Source organism: Candidozyma haemuli (genome assembly GCF_002926055.2).
Source record: "Candidozyma haemuli strain B11899 chromosome Unknown E_2014730914, whole genome shotgun sequence".
NCBI lineage: Eukaryota > Fungi > Ascomycota > Pichiomycetes > Serinales > Metschnikowiaceae > Candidozyma > Candidozyma haemuli.
Genome location: NW_020289903.1, coordinates 547447 through 563333, shown reverse-complemented (window position 1 = coordinate 563333; position 15887 = coordinate 547447). Strand labels below are relative to the sequence as shown.

Sequence of the window (15887 nt, the reverse complement as noted above, 5' to 3'; positions counted from 1 at the left end):
ATAGGTTGCAGCCATATCCAATCTCCATCCCATTCCATGACGAAAAAGCAGGACCCAACGTCCCTCATATCGGAAGACTCGGTATTGGGTGACTCGTGGATTCCTATCTATGAGGAACCCGTGGACTTTGACGCCAGCCATTTTGATACTGCCATGAGTAACCTCATACGAGAACCCAATATCAACTCAACAGTGATCATGAGAGCAGATATCCTCGAACAAAACAAGTATAATGACAAGGGAGAGCTTGAGGACACCAAGAGCTTTAACCTGGAACTTCCAGCGTTTGACTCCGGCAACTCGGACTCCCAGGAACTTCTCCACAGAGATCTAGATGATATCAAACTTCGATCAGTACCCTTGAATGGCCTGAAGGTAAAGCTCCTTGATAGCTACAATGTCATTCGTCGCATGATTCCAAGGAATCCTTATAAAGATCACATTATCAATCAGACTTGTTTGGTTCTCCTGGGTAATCAGGGACAGTCAGTTTTAGTGGTCTATATCCCTCACATCCAGCATATCGAAGAAGTTCCCTTTTACCTCCCACCAGTGATAGCTGTGGGTATTCTATATCATGAAGGAAAGCTTCTGATCCATTATGTTCCATTCCAAGGTACAAACATGAGAGAAATGGATCTTTCAGAGAGACCATTTAGAATTGCATTAAGGCTTCTCCAGACGTCGGCAAAACATTCTCTGGGAGCTAAGCTGGGTTATGAAAAGAGAGTCAAGCATGATCTTGTCGTTCCTCGCGTTGCTTTTCAGAATCGTTATATTGCATTGAAGAAGAAGTACCTGGCGGAATTGGTTGCAAATTGGTGTGAGAGCACCGATCCAAAGAAGCATGTCTTTGAAGACTTGGCTGTGGCCGCATTTCTTATAGAACTATGGAACGATAGGTATCCTGAGAAAGACTTTGAGTTCCGTGATTTAGGGTGTGGTAACGGTCTACTTGTACATATATTGATCATGGAGGGTTACAAAGGTAAAGGCATTGATGCTCGTGCCCGTAAGTCCTGGAAGACTTACCCAGCTGAAGTGCAGAAGTGTCTTACAGAGCAGATTATCATCCCCGGTATCCTTTTAAAGCCTCACCCTACTGTGGCCAAGATGGCTCCTCATATCACTAATAATGGTCGTCTTTTCCAAGTTCCGGAAGCCGATACACCGCATCCAAAGCAGGTTCCGCTTATGAAATACTACTCCTCGGCCAATCTTCTTGAATCTTCCAAGGTTTGCACGACGGAAGAATTCCCTAAAAACACTTTCCTCATTGGAAATCACTCTGATGAACTCACATGTTGGATGCCTCTTTTCAACCTACCTTTCGTTGTTATTCCTTGTTGCTCACATGCTCTCAGTGGTGCAAAAATCCGTTATAATCCTCGTCCAAATTTCGACCCTGTCACGAAAGCCAAGTTGCCTCCTCAAAACGTATCTACATATGGTGCATTAGTCGACCATGTGGAAGACTTGGCTCAAAAAATGGGCTGGGATGTTGAAAAAGAGATTTTGAGAATTCCCAGTACGAGAAATGCTGCTATCATTGGAATTCAAAAGCAAGATGCTTTTAAAGACGAGCCAGAAGAGGTGACTGGAATGAAGACTATAGATATTCTTGCCACGGAAGGAGGAGCTGAAGGATGGGTAGAGAACTCCATGGCACTTATGAAAAAGAACCCAAAGAACCATTAATTAAGATTATTTTAAAATAGAGAATAATAAAAAATAACGGAAAGTTAATATTAGTAGTTAGATCTGTTATATTCATGAAATGGGTGCAAAATACGCAGTTTTTAGTGCAATTTGCGACCCTATACAAAAAGCGAAAACATAAAAGTGTCATGAAAAATCAGAATCTTCTCTAAACTGGATGAAAGCTTAACCGAAGGTTCTTATCCACCAAAGGAATACTCCAAGTGGATAAAATAGTGATCCAAAGCTTGCAAACGTGTTTACCGACCCAAGTTGTAGAACGCCCAGGCTCTCTACTATTAATAGCCCAATAAATAGCATAATAGTAAGTTAACCAAAAGCAGAACCTACAGAGTAGCTCAAGACATAAAATTACTAATTATAGTAACGTTTACGTATCATAAACTGCCATTCCGTCCATTTTTCCACACCTAGCAAAACCCTTTCCAGTGAAGGTCCTGCACCTTTCGGTTCCACTTCTGATTCATTATCGCCAACGCGCCATAGCCGAATTATTCACCAGTATGACAGGGTCCTCGTCTCAGTATGTATAAGTTTTTGGCTTAAAAAGAAGTGCATTACTAACATTAAGATTCCAGCAGCTCGAGAAGCTCGGTGAGGGTACTTATGCCACCGTTTACAAGGGCAGAAACAGGGCCACAGGTGCGCTAGTTGCCTTAAAGGAGATTAGTTTGGACTCAGAGGAGGGAACGCCGTCCACTGCTATTAGAGAAATCTCTCTTATGAAGGAATTGGAGTATGAAAATATTGTTACGTTGTATGATGTGATTCATACCGAAAACAAGTTGACGCTTGTCTTCGAGTACATGGACAAGGACTTGAAGAAGTACATGGAGACCCATGGCACGAACGGTGCGTTGGACTTGAAAATCGTTAAGCTGTTCATGTTCCAATTACTCAAGGGTATCATGTTCTGCCACGACAACTCGGTCTTACATCGTGACTTGAAGCCTCAGAATCTTTTGATTAACCAGAAGGGCGAGTTGAAAATCGGTGATTTTGGTTTGGCTCGTGCGTTTGGAATTCCTTTCAACACTTTCTCCAATGAGGTCGTGACTTTATGGTACAGAGCTCCTGACGTCTTGCTAGGATCTAGAGCTTACACTACTTCCATTGACATTTGGTCGGCCGGTTGTATTTTCGCTGAGATGTGTACTGGTAAGCCACTCTTCCCTGGTACAGCCAACGACGACCAGCTCAATAAAATCTTCAGGTTGATGGGTACTCCTAACGAAAGAACTTGGCCTGGTGTTTCACAATATCCTAACTTCAAGAACAATTGGCAGATTTGTGTCCCTCAAGACTTGCGCTTAATCGTGCCTAACTTGGATCCAATGGGATTGAATTTGTTGACTTCATTACTACAGATGCGCCCTGAGGCACGTATTACAGCCAGGCAAGCCTTGCAACACCCATGGTTCCACGAGATTGCCAATCCAACACCTAATCCAATGATGCAGCCTATGGCTGATCCATACCAGCACCAGCAGCAACAGCAGCAGCCACAACAATAGAATAGCCGCCAAGTTGCTTGTTATCAGTGCGGGCACACTGACGGTGAGCATTTTAGCCCCAAAGCATCTCTAAATAGCTTCAATGTTAAGCTCTTCTATCGTTATTTCAACCGGTACTAAATAAGTTTCATCAAACATTAAATTAAATTATTCTATTAAAGCGTCTCCAAAGATCTATTAGATAAAAGTTGTTGCAAGTCAGGTTTTTCAACTTGCAGTGTGAGCCATGCGAGATCCCTAAGTCTTTCCTGATCTTCAATGGGACACAGCAAAAGGGCATCTTCGGCGAGCGTGTAAAGTAATTCACGAGTAAAGTCAGGTACCAGCCTGTTATTCTCATCACCAGATAATGATTCTGCACGAGTTATACATTCAACAAGCATTTTAAATTCGTCGAAGGTGTACACTTGCTGCAGTGATTTAAAGTCAGCATATTCAGGAAACTGCTCGTAAAGTAGCTGATCAAAGCATGCTTTCCTAAAGGCTGTTGGACTTTCCAATGCACATTTACAGCTTTCGACCAAGCGCCTGATCATTAATGCTCTGGAGTGAGTTAACCTTTGGTAGAGCGAACCCGGGATCTGAGTAGGAGGCGGAAGGTTCGAAGCTACTTCGATAGCTTTCACATTCTTCTGCTTTTTAACCTCTTCAAGAATGATAAACTCACTTGCATCTCCCTCAGCCTGCTGAGCCTTTTTCATACCTTCCACCATGACTTTGAAGTGCCACTGAAAGAACGCCTGGCGATTCTTGATTTGAAACTCCATCTCGTTCTCATCATAGATTGGAATGCCAGGGTATCTCTCTCTTATAATCTTGAGAGCAACGTCATTCATGAAACGATGACGAAATACTCGGATATCAATCCCATACTTCTCTTCATAGATATCTCTCGCAAACATTAGTTGAAAGGTAGCAAAGCGTTCCATCACATCAGATCGAGTCTCGTAACTATTATAGACGGCCTCGTGTCTTTCAATCCAATCACTGTCGACCTCCTGATTCTTATTCTGGATCATGCAGTGGTCTAGTACCTTAAGGAAGAGCCATTTGTTCTGTGTAACCTCTTCAGCATCTTCGTCAGTTAACTTCGGTGCAACAAGAACGTCATTAAAATACTTCGATGTAAGCGGTAAGCCGTTATCTATACCAGCTAACAAGAACACTTCCCATAGAATATCATGCGGTAGGCGTTCAAGAATGGAAGAAGAAGACTCGATGGGCTGTTTGAAAGTTCTGGCTCTGCGCACTTTCAAGGGATCCAAAGGAACAGCACGGTTTCGTTGAGCAACATACTCAATCACAGCAGCATTAGTACCCGGCCTCTTTCGTCTGAAACGTCTTCCTGGAGCCACGAAGCCCATGAGCCAGTGTGGGTCAAGGAAGAAGTGATGAGATCAGTGAGTGCGATGGAAATTGTACATAGTGGTTAATGGCTGCGAAAATGCGTTCATTGCGATCTACGACGCTAGTGCTATATTCAATGTAATAAAATAGGAAATACTTAGATGAGACGATAGCAGAGCTTAGAACTTGCCACCAGCCTTCTCCTTGAACTGCTCCTCGGTGACACCAGCACCCATGGCAGCAGTAGAAGTGACACCTCCACTCACCATTCTCAACAAGGAGTCGATGTACTCGGCACCAGACCATTTCTGGTGCTTCACCACCTCGACACCACCGTCGATTTCTGGCTTCTGGACCTGCTGGCCGTAAGCCTTCATACCAATCTCGGCGTAGTTCTTGGAGAAAGAGTCGACAGCCAAGGCGGTGGTGTGCAAACCAGCCAAGGTGATGAACTGCCAGACGTAACCCAACTTACCCAATCTCTTGATGTAAGTCTCCTGGTCAGAGGTGCTCATGGCAGTGTTCCAGTTGAAAGATGGAGACAAGTTGTAAGCCAACCACTGGTCTGGCCACTTGGACTTGACACCCTCGGCGAACTCCTTAGCCTGGTTGTAGTCTGGCAAAGCGGACTCCATCCAGATCAAGTCAGCGTATGGAGCGAAAGCTCTACCTCTCATGACGGCACACTGGGTACCACCAATGTATCTGTAGTAACCTTCTCTGGTTCTAGAAGCGTCCCAGTTGAAGTAAATGTCCTTACCCAAGATCTCCTTGGCAAGCTTTCTGGCCTCCTTGTGAGAAGTCTCAGACAATGGGTTAACCTTGGCGGTGAACTTGGAGATAGCACCCTCCTTGTCAGAGATGTTAGAAGCCTTGATGGCGTCAACAACAGCCTCGGAGAACAACTTGACACCAGCCTTCTTGTTCCACTCGGTCTCGATGCTGGCCAACTTGTCACCGTAGATACCAGAAGCCTCAGCCTCGGCCATCAAGGTGCTCAAGTCTGGGGAGTCTGGGTTGGTGGAACCAGCAATGAAGAAGTGGTCTCTGTGGTCGATAGTAGAGGTGATCAAAGTAGCAGCCTCAGAGTCGGTTCTGGCAACAGCCAAAAGGTCAGAGCCGCAGATATCAGCGGAAGCTCTGATGGCAACCAATCTGTTGATGTGTTCCTGAACAGGCACCAACACCTTACCACCCATGTGACCACACTTCTTGGTACCTGGGGCCTGGTCCTCAATATGGATACCAGCAGCACCACGCTCAATGAACAACTTGGTCAACTTGATGATGGCAGTCAAACCACCGTGACCAGTGTCACCGTCAGCGATGATTGGTCTCAAGAAGTCAGTGTATGGAGTCTTGGCTCTCTCCTCCTTGGTCATACCCAAACGCTCCAGTCTCTGCTTTCTGTCGTGGAAAAGCTGAGCGAAGAACAAGTGCTCAACCTTGTTTGGCACAGTGTCGTAAGGGTAGTCAGCCAAATCTGGGGATGGCTCGTTGGAGGTAGAGGCGGTGGAAGAACATTGCCATCCAGAAACGTAGATGGAGTCAACGTACTTGGCCATCTGGGAAACGTGGATTGGGTCCAAAGCACCAAAGGTGAAAGAAGCAGTACCGTTCTTGTCGTGCTCCTCCAAGAGCTTGAACATCTTCTTAGCCTGCTGAGAGGATGGGTAATCAATCTTCAAGGTGCCTCTCTTGGCAGCAATCTCCTCTGGAGAATAGATACGCTTGGTCTTTCTCCAACGAGGTTGAGACCACCACTGCTTGAGTTCAGTGAGCTGGTCCTGGTAGAACTTTTCTTCTTCGTTGACGTCGATTTTCGTGTAAGGCATGATTGATTTACAGAAATGGGATGGAGAAGAGAAAAGAAGAAAAAAAAAAAGCCTAGTTATGGGTGGGAGAATTGGCGCCTTATATATCACAAGTGAGGTTACCCCAGACTTTTCGGCATGTCCGCTCGCCCTGCAGTAACTTTCTGGTGGTTCACCGCGCAAATGCTGGAGGCCTCGGATATGCGGACAAAACCGAGTTGGCGAAAAATGTGGGTATAGAACGGAAGCGAGGAAGAGAGTCAGAGGTAGAGAAGTCAGACTTGTACGTTTTATGACTCTGACCGTTCAGCCAAAGACCAAAGAATAATATTCTTCTTTACAGCAAGGAGGGGCAATGTCCAAGGAGGTGGATTACGTTTTTGTCGTTTCCCTCTACCCTCCACTTTTCACATTCTTTAAGGCGCCCGGGATACACGTACTGCAGAGAGCCCGGCTCACCCAAGCCCATGGCTCACAGGCAAGCATGGTTGAAGGAAAAAAAGAAGAGGTAGTACTGCTAGCTAGGCAAGACCGATACCCGGCGCCGACACATCCGGACGTCCGGATGTGCCCCCATACTTTCCGCGGCACCATGCCCTTGTAACCCATTAACGAATAACGAAAAATGTCATAGTTTTTCCGAACTCTCCTTGAACGTCGCCAGGCGCAGCAAGGACCTCCCTCCCATTATGGTACTCTACGAATCCGTCATGCGGCAGCCAAACGATTCAGAGTCGTCCGCCTTGGCTGACTCAAGCTCGGTAAGTCACATGGCTGGTCCCCCGGGTACACTGAAAAAAAGACAAGAATGGGTGCGAAACCGCTCACAAGAGGCCTTTCCCAGCCAGTCTACTCAGTCCACAAGACCATTCACTGACAACCCACAATGACCTCTACTACCTCTACAAATCTAGTATTCTTCAAATTATCACCTGTTTCCCACGGAAGTTGCTCTCGCGACTTTTAGCCTTTGTTGCGTTGTCTCAGTAGAGCATTATCTGGACCAGGGCAGTTTTTCATTGGACCAGACCGCGGGGGGTCTATGGTTGCGGTTAACACACCAGTGTCCAGTACCCGGGACAATCAGGCCCAGGCTGGTGGAGAGGAGTGCCCCGCTGACATCACAAAGAGGGATGGGGACAATGTATGGAGGGAAGTAATTGGGGGTGAGTATTTCGGAGTTGACTCCGATCAGTAGGTTATCGGTGGGACCGATCTTATCGGCACTGCCGTAGTGGTAGAAAGTGCCCCGCTGGAGGGGCCCCCAAGAAAGCGACATAACTTGACGTGGGTATTCCGTGTGGGTCTATTCCGCGTTTTGCAACCATTTCTGATGGAGGGGAACGGGTGGATTACTTGGATAGTGATATAAGGAAAGTGGTTTGGCGGAATTTTTTTAAGGGGTTGGCTTGGGCTGCGCTTGGTTGGCTCGCGTTGGTTGGGTTTGGGTGGATACGTGAAATGAGGTGGGTTTCCGGGAATCCTCGTGGGGGCACATATACGAGGTATGGTAATGGCTGCAAACGTGCAGTGGGGGTGAAAAGTATGGAATTTTCAGAAGGGGCGGTGAAGAATACGGTGTTTCTTGAGTTTAGAGACTATGGTGACTGGACGATGATCTAGGAGAATTGGTTGGGACCAAGTGCTGGATCCATCTAGTGCATACACTTATCGCTCACATCATGCGTTTAGAGGGGTGGGTTAAGCAGGGAACAAAGGAGACACTGGTCATATTACAGGGGTCAATTCAGATCAAGCATTTGTGGTTTGAAACTCAGGAAGTTTGGAGCTAGAGCATTTAGATCGTGGCCTTAGTTAAACCATCATGATACGATCCAACCATCCAGATCTGATCACCTTCTTTATAAGAACGTCACATTTCTTATCAAACACCAAGATTTCAAACGATAACGACCATTAGTGCTTGCTAGAGACCCCAAATGAATCGTTTACTGTTCCTTTAGGCATATTTTTCACTCCATCTGCTACGAGGGATTCACTTGAGGTCCTGAGTAACCCATCAAGGCTCGATCATCAAACTGACTAATAAGCCCAATTGACAACTTTCCCTACACGTTGGGACCGCCTATTGTCCTAATTATCCCCACCAACGTTACTTCGATCGTCCCCAGGCTGGCCAGACTCCAAGTGCTGGTCTACCCCAACCATCCACCACTTCCAGGACTTGCAACCACTTGGCGGACCAAAGGCTCCGTCAACACCACAGTGACATCATTCTATTCATTTTTCCTTCTTTCCGTCTTACGAATCAGACGTTTATCCATACCGTTGGCGTTTATGCAGCATGATCCAATGAGTCTTCCGTTCATCCATACTCCGAGCCCGCGAGGTATCACCGAGATCACCGAACCACTATATAGACAGTTAGTCAGCTACTTTATCAAGAAGTGGATGATCAACTTGAATTACTCATCCAGGCGGTTGAACGGGTGATGAGTCGACGGATAGCGGCCATAAGGAACGGTTTGTGGGGGATCTGGCTTGTTTTCCACGGAAGAGAGGGTGGGTACTGAAGGGTAACACAATAGGTGGAGAATTCTACTGATCTGGCTGTCAATGCTGGATTGGGTACGGGAGAAAGCTTCACGGGGGGCCCAGTGGGTCTTCAGCAATGATATCATGGTAAGGTAAGTTACCCGTGGGTTCAACGCTCCTTGCTGGATCTCTACACTCCACAAGGACAGTAATTGGCAAGATGGTACGAAACCAAGTGGAAATTTACCTCATAATTCTAGACAGAGTGTAGGGTTCCTCCGATGCTCTTTCTCTATTAAGCTAAATTTCCCGTTCAATGAGTTGGGTGGGAGAGAGGGCCGTACCTGATCCTCATCAATGGCTGCAACAAATCAACTGAAAGGCCCCTTCCCAGCAACTTCAACTTCTAAACCCAAAAATAGCCAGTATCTCTTTAAAAGAGCAACTCAATATCCACCTTGACAGGTCGTAAAACCAATCATTCGAAAAACCATAAATAGCTTTACTCTTCCTACATCTCTCACTACCAATCGGGCCTCGGCACATTAACACTCCGGCTCAGGTACAGCCACTGTCGCTCAAAGCCCATGGAAAAAAAAATATCACAAAATAAAAATTCTACTACATAGTTATACTGAAGCCAACAAACCACTCTCCCTCACATTTCGACGTTTTTCCATAGTGTGGTTGCAATTCGTCTCTCGCCCATTTCTCTGCAAAATCATATCTAACCTCGCACAAACCACTCAGTGCAACAACTCATCTTCCAACTACCCATGATAGAGTCCTACATTCCCCAGGAGTACCTCCAGTACTTCCAGTACTTTCCAGATGCCCAGAAAGTCACGAATGCCATCATTTCGACGACGCCCCTCTTTACGTATGGGTTGGCCTGCTGGGGAATATATAGGAACAAGTCTTCAACAGGCTTCTCGATAGATATCTGCTTGTCGATGCTTGTGGCGTCGATACTACGGATCTTGTATTATTTTGTGACGCCATATGAAGTGTCGCTTTTACGCCAGTCATTTTCTATGGTGTTCATTCAGTGTCTTCTTCTACGGACGGCTTTGACTTATAGACCAAGAACATACAACCCTGAGAACTTGGCTGAGCTTCCTGACCTACTGGAGGAATTGAGCAATGTACCGAAAGTATTGGTCTCTCCATATTCATACGACCAATCGGAGTTTTACATTCATATTCTTACTTCTGCTCTCCAGTACATTTCGGTTTGGGGAAAGCAAGGTCTTCGACTTTTCGATGTATACTATAAACGACCAGGTTTCTTCTGGCAATGGATAGACCAGGATAAATACTGGCTGTTTATTGGCGTGTTTACGTTATTTTTCACGACGATGACGATATTTTTCCAAAAATCTGATACATTTGGCTCTACCATCGGCTTCTTCGGCCTTTTCGTCGAATCATTGCTCCCACTTCCACAGATCTTGTTATTGAACAGACTTCGGTCCGTCAAGGGGTTCAAACTGGTCTTGTTGATCCTGTGGCTCTGTGGTGACCTTACGAAATTGAGTTATTTATTCTTTGGAGCATCCGACATCTCAATAATATTTATACTTGCAGCCTTATTCCAAATGGGCTTGGATCTTGTCATTCTTTACCAATACTTCCATTTCAAAAAGATAGATGAGGCGACCCCTGAGATACCCATGTTCAACGTACCTCAGCCCTCAGCATAGAGCTTAGAACTAATCTTACTACGACTACATTTAATATTTAACGCATATTTAATAATGACTTTAAAACTCGATCTAGCGGATCATATATGTAAAATTCGTAAAAAAAAAAAAGTAACGTAAATAATATTAAATAAAATCAACAGACACTGAGGTACTCGACATTCTCCTTGGCCTCATTGATCAAGTCGGCCGCGTCCCTGCCACTGATCCCATGCTTGACTTTGATATGCCTTGACAAGGCATCGCCTCTGGAGAACGTCTTCGACTTGCCATTGCCGGCACCACCATGCTCCCTGCCTTCGCAAATCACACAACGGAATATCTTCTTCTTAGCAGCGTGTATCGTTTCCTGATGTCTAATCAAATCGTACGGTCTGCTGAAATGTTTATGACAAGGCGTTCCAGTGGAAGGATTTATCATAGTACATTCATGCGTAGGATTGTTAGCAGTAATCTCTGCAGCTGTGGCGTGTTGATTCGTGAAGGACTGGTGAGGCATCGTTCTGGGCTCATCTTCTCTCTTGAACAAGTCGACATGATTATTACTCTGTAGATCATTTACCATGACACCATCATTGTCGTTCTTGAATGCAATTTCCTGTTCACTTCCGTAGTCCATGCTATCAGTCGTAGGAGCTCTCTGGAGGGTTTCCATGAAACCACCGAGCTGAGGAGCAGCCTGGGCAGGCTCTTCGAGAGGAGACTCGAAAGGAGCGTAGCCAGCAGGGGATGGGAACTGAAGGTCTGGAGCGGCAGTCGATTCCATCATGTCATCGAAGTCATCATCTTGAAAGTAGTTGTCATCATCCTCATCGTCTGAATCATCACTGAAATCAGACTCTTCGGCAATATTATCCATCATGACATAGTCGCTCTCGAAACCTGGCACAGGGAGACTGGCAGGGCCAGTACCCAAGTGGGAAGATTTATCTAGATCGCTATCCATAATGAAAAATGAGTCGTCTGTACCGTTAGGGAAGAATGAGCTGTTATTTGTCATCAAGGAGGATGGCTGGATATCAGTGTTAAATAAATAGAAGTCTTCGTCGTTGTATTTCTTACCATTTCCAACATCAGGCTGTTCAAGTGTCGTTATGCGTCTTCTTCTAGCTGGATGAGAGCTTCTCTGAAGAACCTCAGGTCTGACGAAATGCTGCTGTGATGGGGAAGGGTATGGCTGGTTAGGCATGTTCTCAGGTATTAGGTCATCGGCGGCAGCGCCGTTAGTGTTCAATGCAGTGGATTCGAAATTCAGGTATTCGTTACTCGAGTCGAGGAATAGGCTGGGCACAGTGGAGTTCACTTGAGTGTTGGAGCCGTTGACACGGTTATAGTGTTCAACAAACGATTCAGGAATATTAAGCAAATTCGACAAGGTCTGTGCAGCGGATGACGGGTTCTGAGCAGGGTTCAAGGAAGGAGATGAGCCAGCCTGCAAGCTCCCTGGAGCCGGCTGGTACAAATCATCATCCATGACATCGGTAATGGTCTTCTTGAGAGGGGGTAACACTGCCAAGGAGGTCATTATTTCTTCAACAGTTTGAAAGGTCTGTTTAGGCCCTTGAGACAAAGCGGAAGAAAGAAGGTTTGGGGTAGTGTGGGTCGAAGGTTCAGCTATCAGTTCCACAAGAAGGTTATGGAAGGATAACGAAGGGCTTCGAAGGGCGGACAGAAAGCTTTTCTCTTTTTTTAATTAAAGGTCACGGAATTCAGAGATAGAATTCGGATTACACACCAGACGATAGAAAGAAGTGGTGTGGTGGCGAAAAGTGGGTATAAGGTAGAAAAAAAAGCTAACTTGGATGGTGAAAAGCAAAATCGAGAAATGGTGGCAAATATATAGAGCTTACTAATGCAGGCTGAGGTGGCGTGCAGCACCGAAGCCTCAGTAATATGAGATAAGACATTTTTTCCTACTGTATTGTCTGGGTGCGAAAACAAGCAGGTGAAAGTGACTTGAAGGGTATAGTTATATGGGGTTCCGGGGGTCGAAAAAGAAAAAGAAAAATATGGAAATGATGCCCTGAGTTTGGCGATCACGAATATGTAATTAGTTTTCCGAAGTTCCCACTCGTTCCCCCAAAAAACCACCAACACGCCCTTCCCAAATGTCACTTTTCGCTTTTGTGTCTGTGCCACTGAGCTTTCTCCGTGTCCGAATGGCGCGAAAAGTGTGCCAATTTTGGGTCCTTTCTGGGGCCAGAGGCCTCCTCTACCGCCGAATCCCTCGCCTTTTCGGTGCTACCCCCGTCCGTAAGGTCCGATTTGGCCCTGCTACGCAAATGACTCATCCACAGTTTCAGAAGGGGAATCAGGGAAACGAAAAAAGAGGGATTCTTCTTTTTTTCCTTTTTTTTTTTTTATGCCATAGCATTTCAGCTAAAACTGGTTTCCCTTTCTGTCTTTTTTCTTCTCCTTCAAATCCTCCAAGGTGGCTACTTTGGTGGGTGGGCCACGGCTGGTGACAGGTGTATTTGGTCTTGCAGCATAGTAGGCAGTAGGAGCGCTGGAGCGCTGGAGCGTTTGATGACAGCCCCGGCGGTTGGACGTTTCTTTTTTCGGAAAGGCTTTGGGGTTGAACGTTGCCACCGACAGATGGAGGGAAGAAAAAGGGTTTTCTTCTATTTATGGAATTTGTTGCTTTTGTTAGGTAATGCCTCCTTGTCCACCATGAACAGTAGCCACGGTGGATTCTTTGTGTGAAGTGGCTGCGAAATATGTGTGCACCGTTATAGCCACAATGGAGAGCAATGGTGAGGGAGATCCAAGAAAGCAACAGATCTGGACCGAATGTAGTTTATCACAATGTATCTTGAATGTTCCGCCATTGTTGATGATGTGGGGATTCCTCGTCCTCTGGTGATCGGTGCACCCACCACACCTTTCTCTATAAGTGTATATCTATGCCAACGAACCTTTGCCAGGTTCGTATTTGATGTGATGGAAGTGTTTGTAAGGCAATGTCGTGATTTTGCTTGCGCTCGTATGCTCCTTGCTTGATGTTTCGGAAGCCCGGATCATCAATCCAACCTGGGGATCCGTCCGGTTCTAGACTTCAACCCCCTGGATCTAGTCACAATCAAATGCCATGAAATGCCCGTACAAGAGCTTTGCATGACCAGAAACGGGCCCTGGCGGAGCTCACGGTAGATTAGCATGTTGATTGTAGTCTCCAAAAGCATACCCGTGTGACGCCATGCATCGATTCGGCCTGTGACCTTGGCCTTAGCCCCTAGTATCTCCGGTTAAGGCCAGCTGTTCCATTTCCATTTCCGTTTCTGTTGATTCTGCATTCCACAGTATATGCCTCGTGTCTATAACTTTGAATCGTGATTGTTGTTCCCGTTTCCGTTTCCGCTCCCATGGCCCTCCATGGCCACTTTTGCCATACCTTTCTGCGCCAACTCCTCATCCAAATAATACATATCCTTTATTAATTGTCCCTTCTCGTCCAACTCAAACACTAAGGGCACACCCGTGGGCGCATTGATCTTGCTGATAGCGTCATCGCTGATCTTACAGAAATGCTTGATAAGACTTCTCACAATCGATCCATGGGTCACAATAAGAACCTCCCGCTCACGTTGTAAGACTTCATGCTCAACAATATCATCCACATAGGGCACCACTCGGCCCATAGTCATCCGAAGCAGCTCACCTTGGGGAAATTTTTCAATAGGAATATCCCCAAACTTGTACCTTTCATCAATTGAGTCGTCATTGTTAACACTCCCTGTTTCAGGAGGTACACCATCATAGTTTCTTCTATAATACTGGTACTTCTCCTTACCAAACTCCTTGAACACTTCGTTCTTATCTCTTCCTTGGAACAGTCCATAGTGTCTCTCATTGAGTCTCCACAGCTTATGCTGAGGGATCCACATACGACCAAGCACTTCCAAGATAATGTTCCCCGTCTTGATCAGTCTTTGTAGCATCGACGTAAACATCACATCTGGCTTGAAATCATACTTCTTCATAAGCTCTCCAGCATGCTGAGCTTCTCGTTCACCTTTGGCAGATAACGGGATATCGATCCAACCGCAAAACTTGTTTTCATGGTTCCACTGACTCTCTCCGTGACGAAGCACTATTAGCTTATGCATTACACCAGGGAGTCTATAAGGGTGGTGGTCAGGTAGTTTTGATCTGGACCAAGATAAGTACTTGCTTCCATCACGTGTGTTCAGCGCACCATCTGACTAGCGGAAGCACCTGGAACATACATATGGTGGGGGTAGAAAAAAAAAAGTAGTAAGGTGATTGGTTGGTTTGGGTAAGGAGATGAAGGTTTGAAGGTTTTGATGACTATTGGGTTTGTGTGGGTGCTCATGGCGGTACATTCATTCACTGTTCTGGCTGCGACTGTGATTTTTGCACCCATTTGCAGCGACGCAGAAGAAGATGGTGGTAGTAAATGGAGATTGTGAATATGGAGTATAATATGAGGAAAATGAAAGAAGAGTATTGTAAAGAACTATGGATTGGAGAGGGAGATTAATAGAGAGACAAATTGGAAGAAGTGAAATGTGTTTGTGGAAAGATGATTATGTACTACGAATGAAGCTAGTAGGATGAGAGAAGCCTGGTAATGGGGATGTAAACGAAGCAAAAGTGGGACTATAGAATAGAAAATACTGCTGGTGTCCATTAAAAGAGATATGGGCTGGAAAGGTGCCATCCAGAAAGTTTTGATAAAGGACTAGGGTAGAGATGACGTGAAGTAACTTATAGATCTTGCATTTTCAAACCCCGGGTGGGTGTCCCATTAATCGTATAAATTCAAAAACCTTAATTACTGGTACTGATATTCAGAAAAGGAGTGTCAAGAGCACTCTGAAACCTGGTAACTCATCGACATCTCTTCGGGGTAATTCCAGATCTACCGTTCCCAACTTAACCAAGACCATTCCAAACAGACCCAATTACCAAACATCTCTTCTAGAATCCCCACCATCCTTCCAACAACACCCAAAAAGCTTAACTCAATTCCCTTAATACTTTCCAAGTACAAAACCTAAATGTCCCAAACGTTAATCCCCAAATTCCGTTGCCCATACCGTTCCTCTTATCTTCTTCCCCAGATCCCATTACGTCCAAACAGGCAAGCCAAGCTAGCCACAAATACCGACAATGCCCTCGTTGACAACCACAACAAACAAACAGTCAAAGTTAATTACACCACCCACCAATTCTCACTAAACCATACAAAGACAAACCAAGCATATTCAAAACCCTCGGGGTTATCTACACCAAAAAATTTATTCCACCATTTCTTCTATTTCCAACCGCCC

General features: G+C 45.6%; 7 protein-coding genes across 7 annotated transcripts; 3 read left to right on the top strand and 4 right to left on the bottom strand. All coding sequences in view use genetic code 12, as the record gives it.

Moving 5' to 3' along the window:
- Nucleotides 1–36: 36 nt before the first annotated feature.
- On the top strand, nucleotides 37–1698 carry CXQ85_003429 (tRNA (uracil) methyltransferase; the record flags this gene model as incomplete). Its single annotated transcript, XM_025487074.1, has 1 exon — nucleotides 37–1698. The coding sequence occupies one exon, from the start codon at nucleotides 37–39 to the stop codon at nucleotides 1696–1698; it is 1662 nt and encodes a 553-aa protein (XP_025340522.1).
- Nucleotides 1699–2222: 524 nt separating this feature from the next.
- PHO85 (cyclin-dependent serine/threonine-protein kinase) lies at nucleotides 2223–3233 on the top strand (the record flags this gene model as incomplete). The annotated part of the gene is made up of 2 exons (XM_025487073.1): nucleotides 2223–2242; nucleotides 2291–3233. The coding sequence occupies 2 exons, from the start codon at nucleotides 2223–2225 to the stop codon at nucleotides 3231–3233; spliced, it is 963 nt and encodes a 320-aa protein (XP_025340521.1).
- A 155-nt stretch (nucleotides 3234–3388) lies between these two features.
- Nucleotides 3389–4597, bottom strand: CXQ85_003427 (uncharacterized protein; the record flags this gene model as incomplete). The annotated part of the gene is made up of 1 exon (XM_025487072.1): nucleotides 3389–4597. The coding sequence occupies one exon, from the start codon at nucleotides 4595–4597 to the stop codon at nucleotides 3389–3391; it is 1209 nt and encodes a 402-aa protein (XP_025340520.1).
- Nucleotides 4598–4759: 162 nt separating this feature from the next.
- ICL1 (isocitrate lyase 1) lies at nucleotides 4760–6415 on the bottom strand (the record flags this gene model as incomplete). Its single annotated transcript, XM_025487071.1, has 1 exon — nucleotides 4760–6415. One exon carries the CDS (start codon nucleotides 6413–6415, stop codon nucleotides 4760–4762), a length of 1656 nt encoding a protein of 551 aa, XP_025340519.1.
- A 3251-nt stretch (nucleotides 6416–9666) lies between these two features.
- On the top strand, nucleotides 9667–10593 carry CXQ85_003425 (uncharacterized protein; the record flags this gene model as incomplete). Its single annotated transcript, XM_025487070.1, has 1 exon — nucleotides 9667–10593. The coding sequence occupies one exon, from the start codon at nucleotides 9667–9669 to the stop codon at nucleotides 10591–10593; it is 927 nt and encodes a 308-aa protein (XP_025340518.1).
- Nucleotides 10594–10729: 136 nt separating this feature from the next.
- Nucleotides 10730–12118, bottom strand: RPN4 (stress-regulated transcription factor; the record flags this gene model as incomplete). Its single annotated transcript, XM_025487069.1, has 1 exon — nucleotides 10730–12118. The coding sequence occupies one exon, from the start codon at nucleotides 12116–12118 to the stop codon at nucleotides 10730–10732; it is 1389 nt and encodes a 462-aa protein (XP_025340517.1).
- Nucleotides 12119–13907: 1789 nt separating this feature from the next.
- On the bottom strand, nucleotides 13908–14699 carry GPM2 (Gpm2p; the record flags this gene model as incomplete). The annotated part of the gene is made up of 1 exon (XM_025487068.1): nucleotides 13908–14699. One exon carries the CDS (start codon nucleotides 14697–14699, stop codon nucleotides 13908–13910), a length of 792 nt encoding a protein of 263 aa, XP_025340516.1.
- Between the last annotated feature and the right edge of the window lie 1188 nt (nucleotides 14700–15887).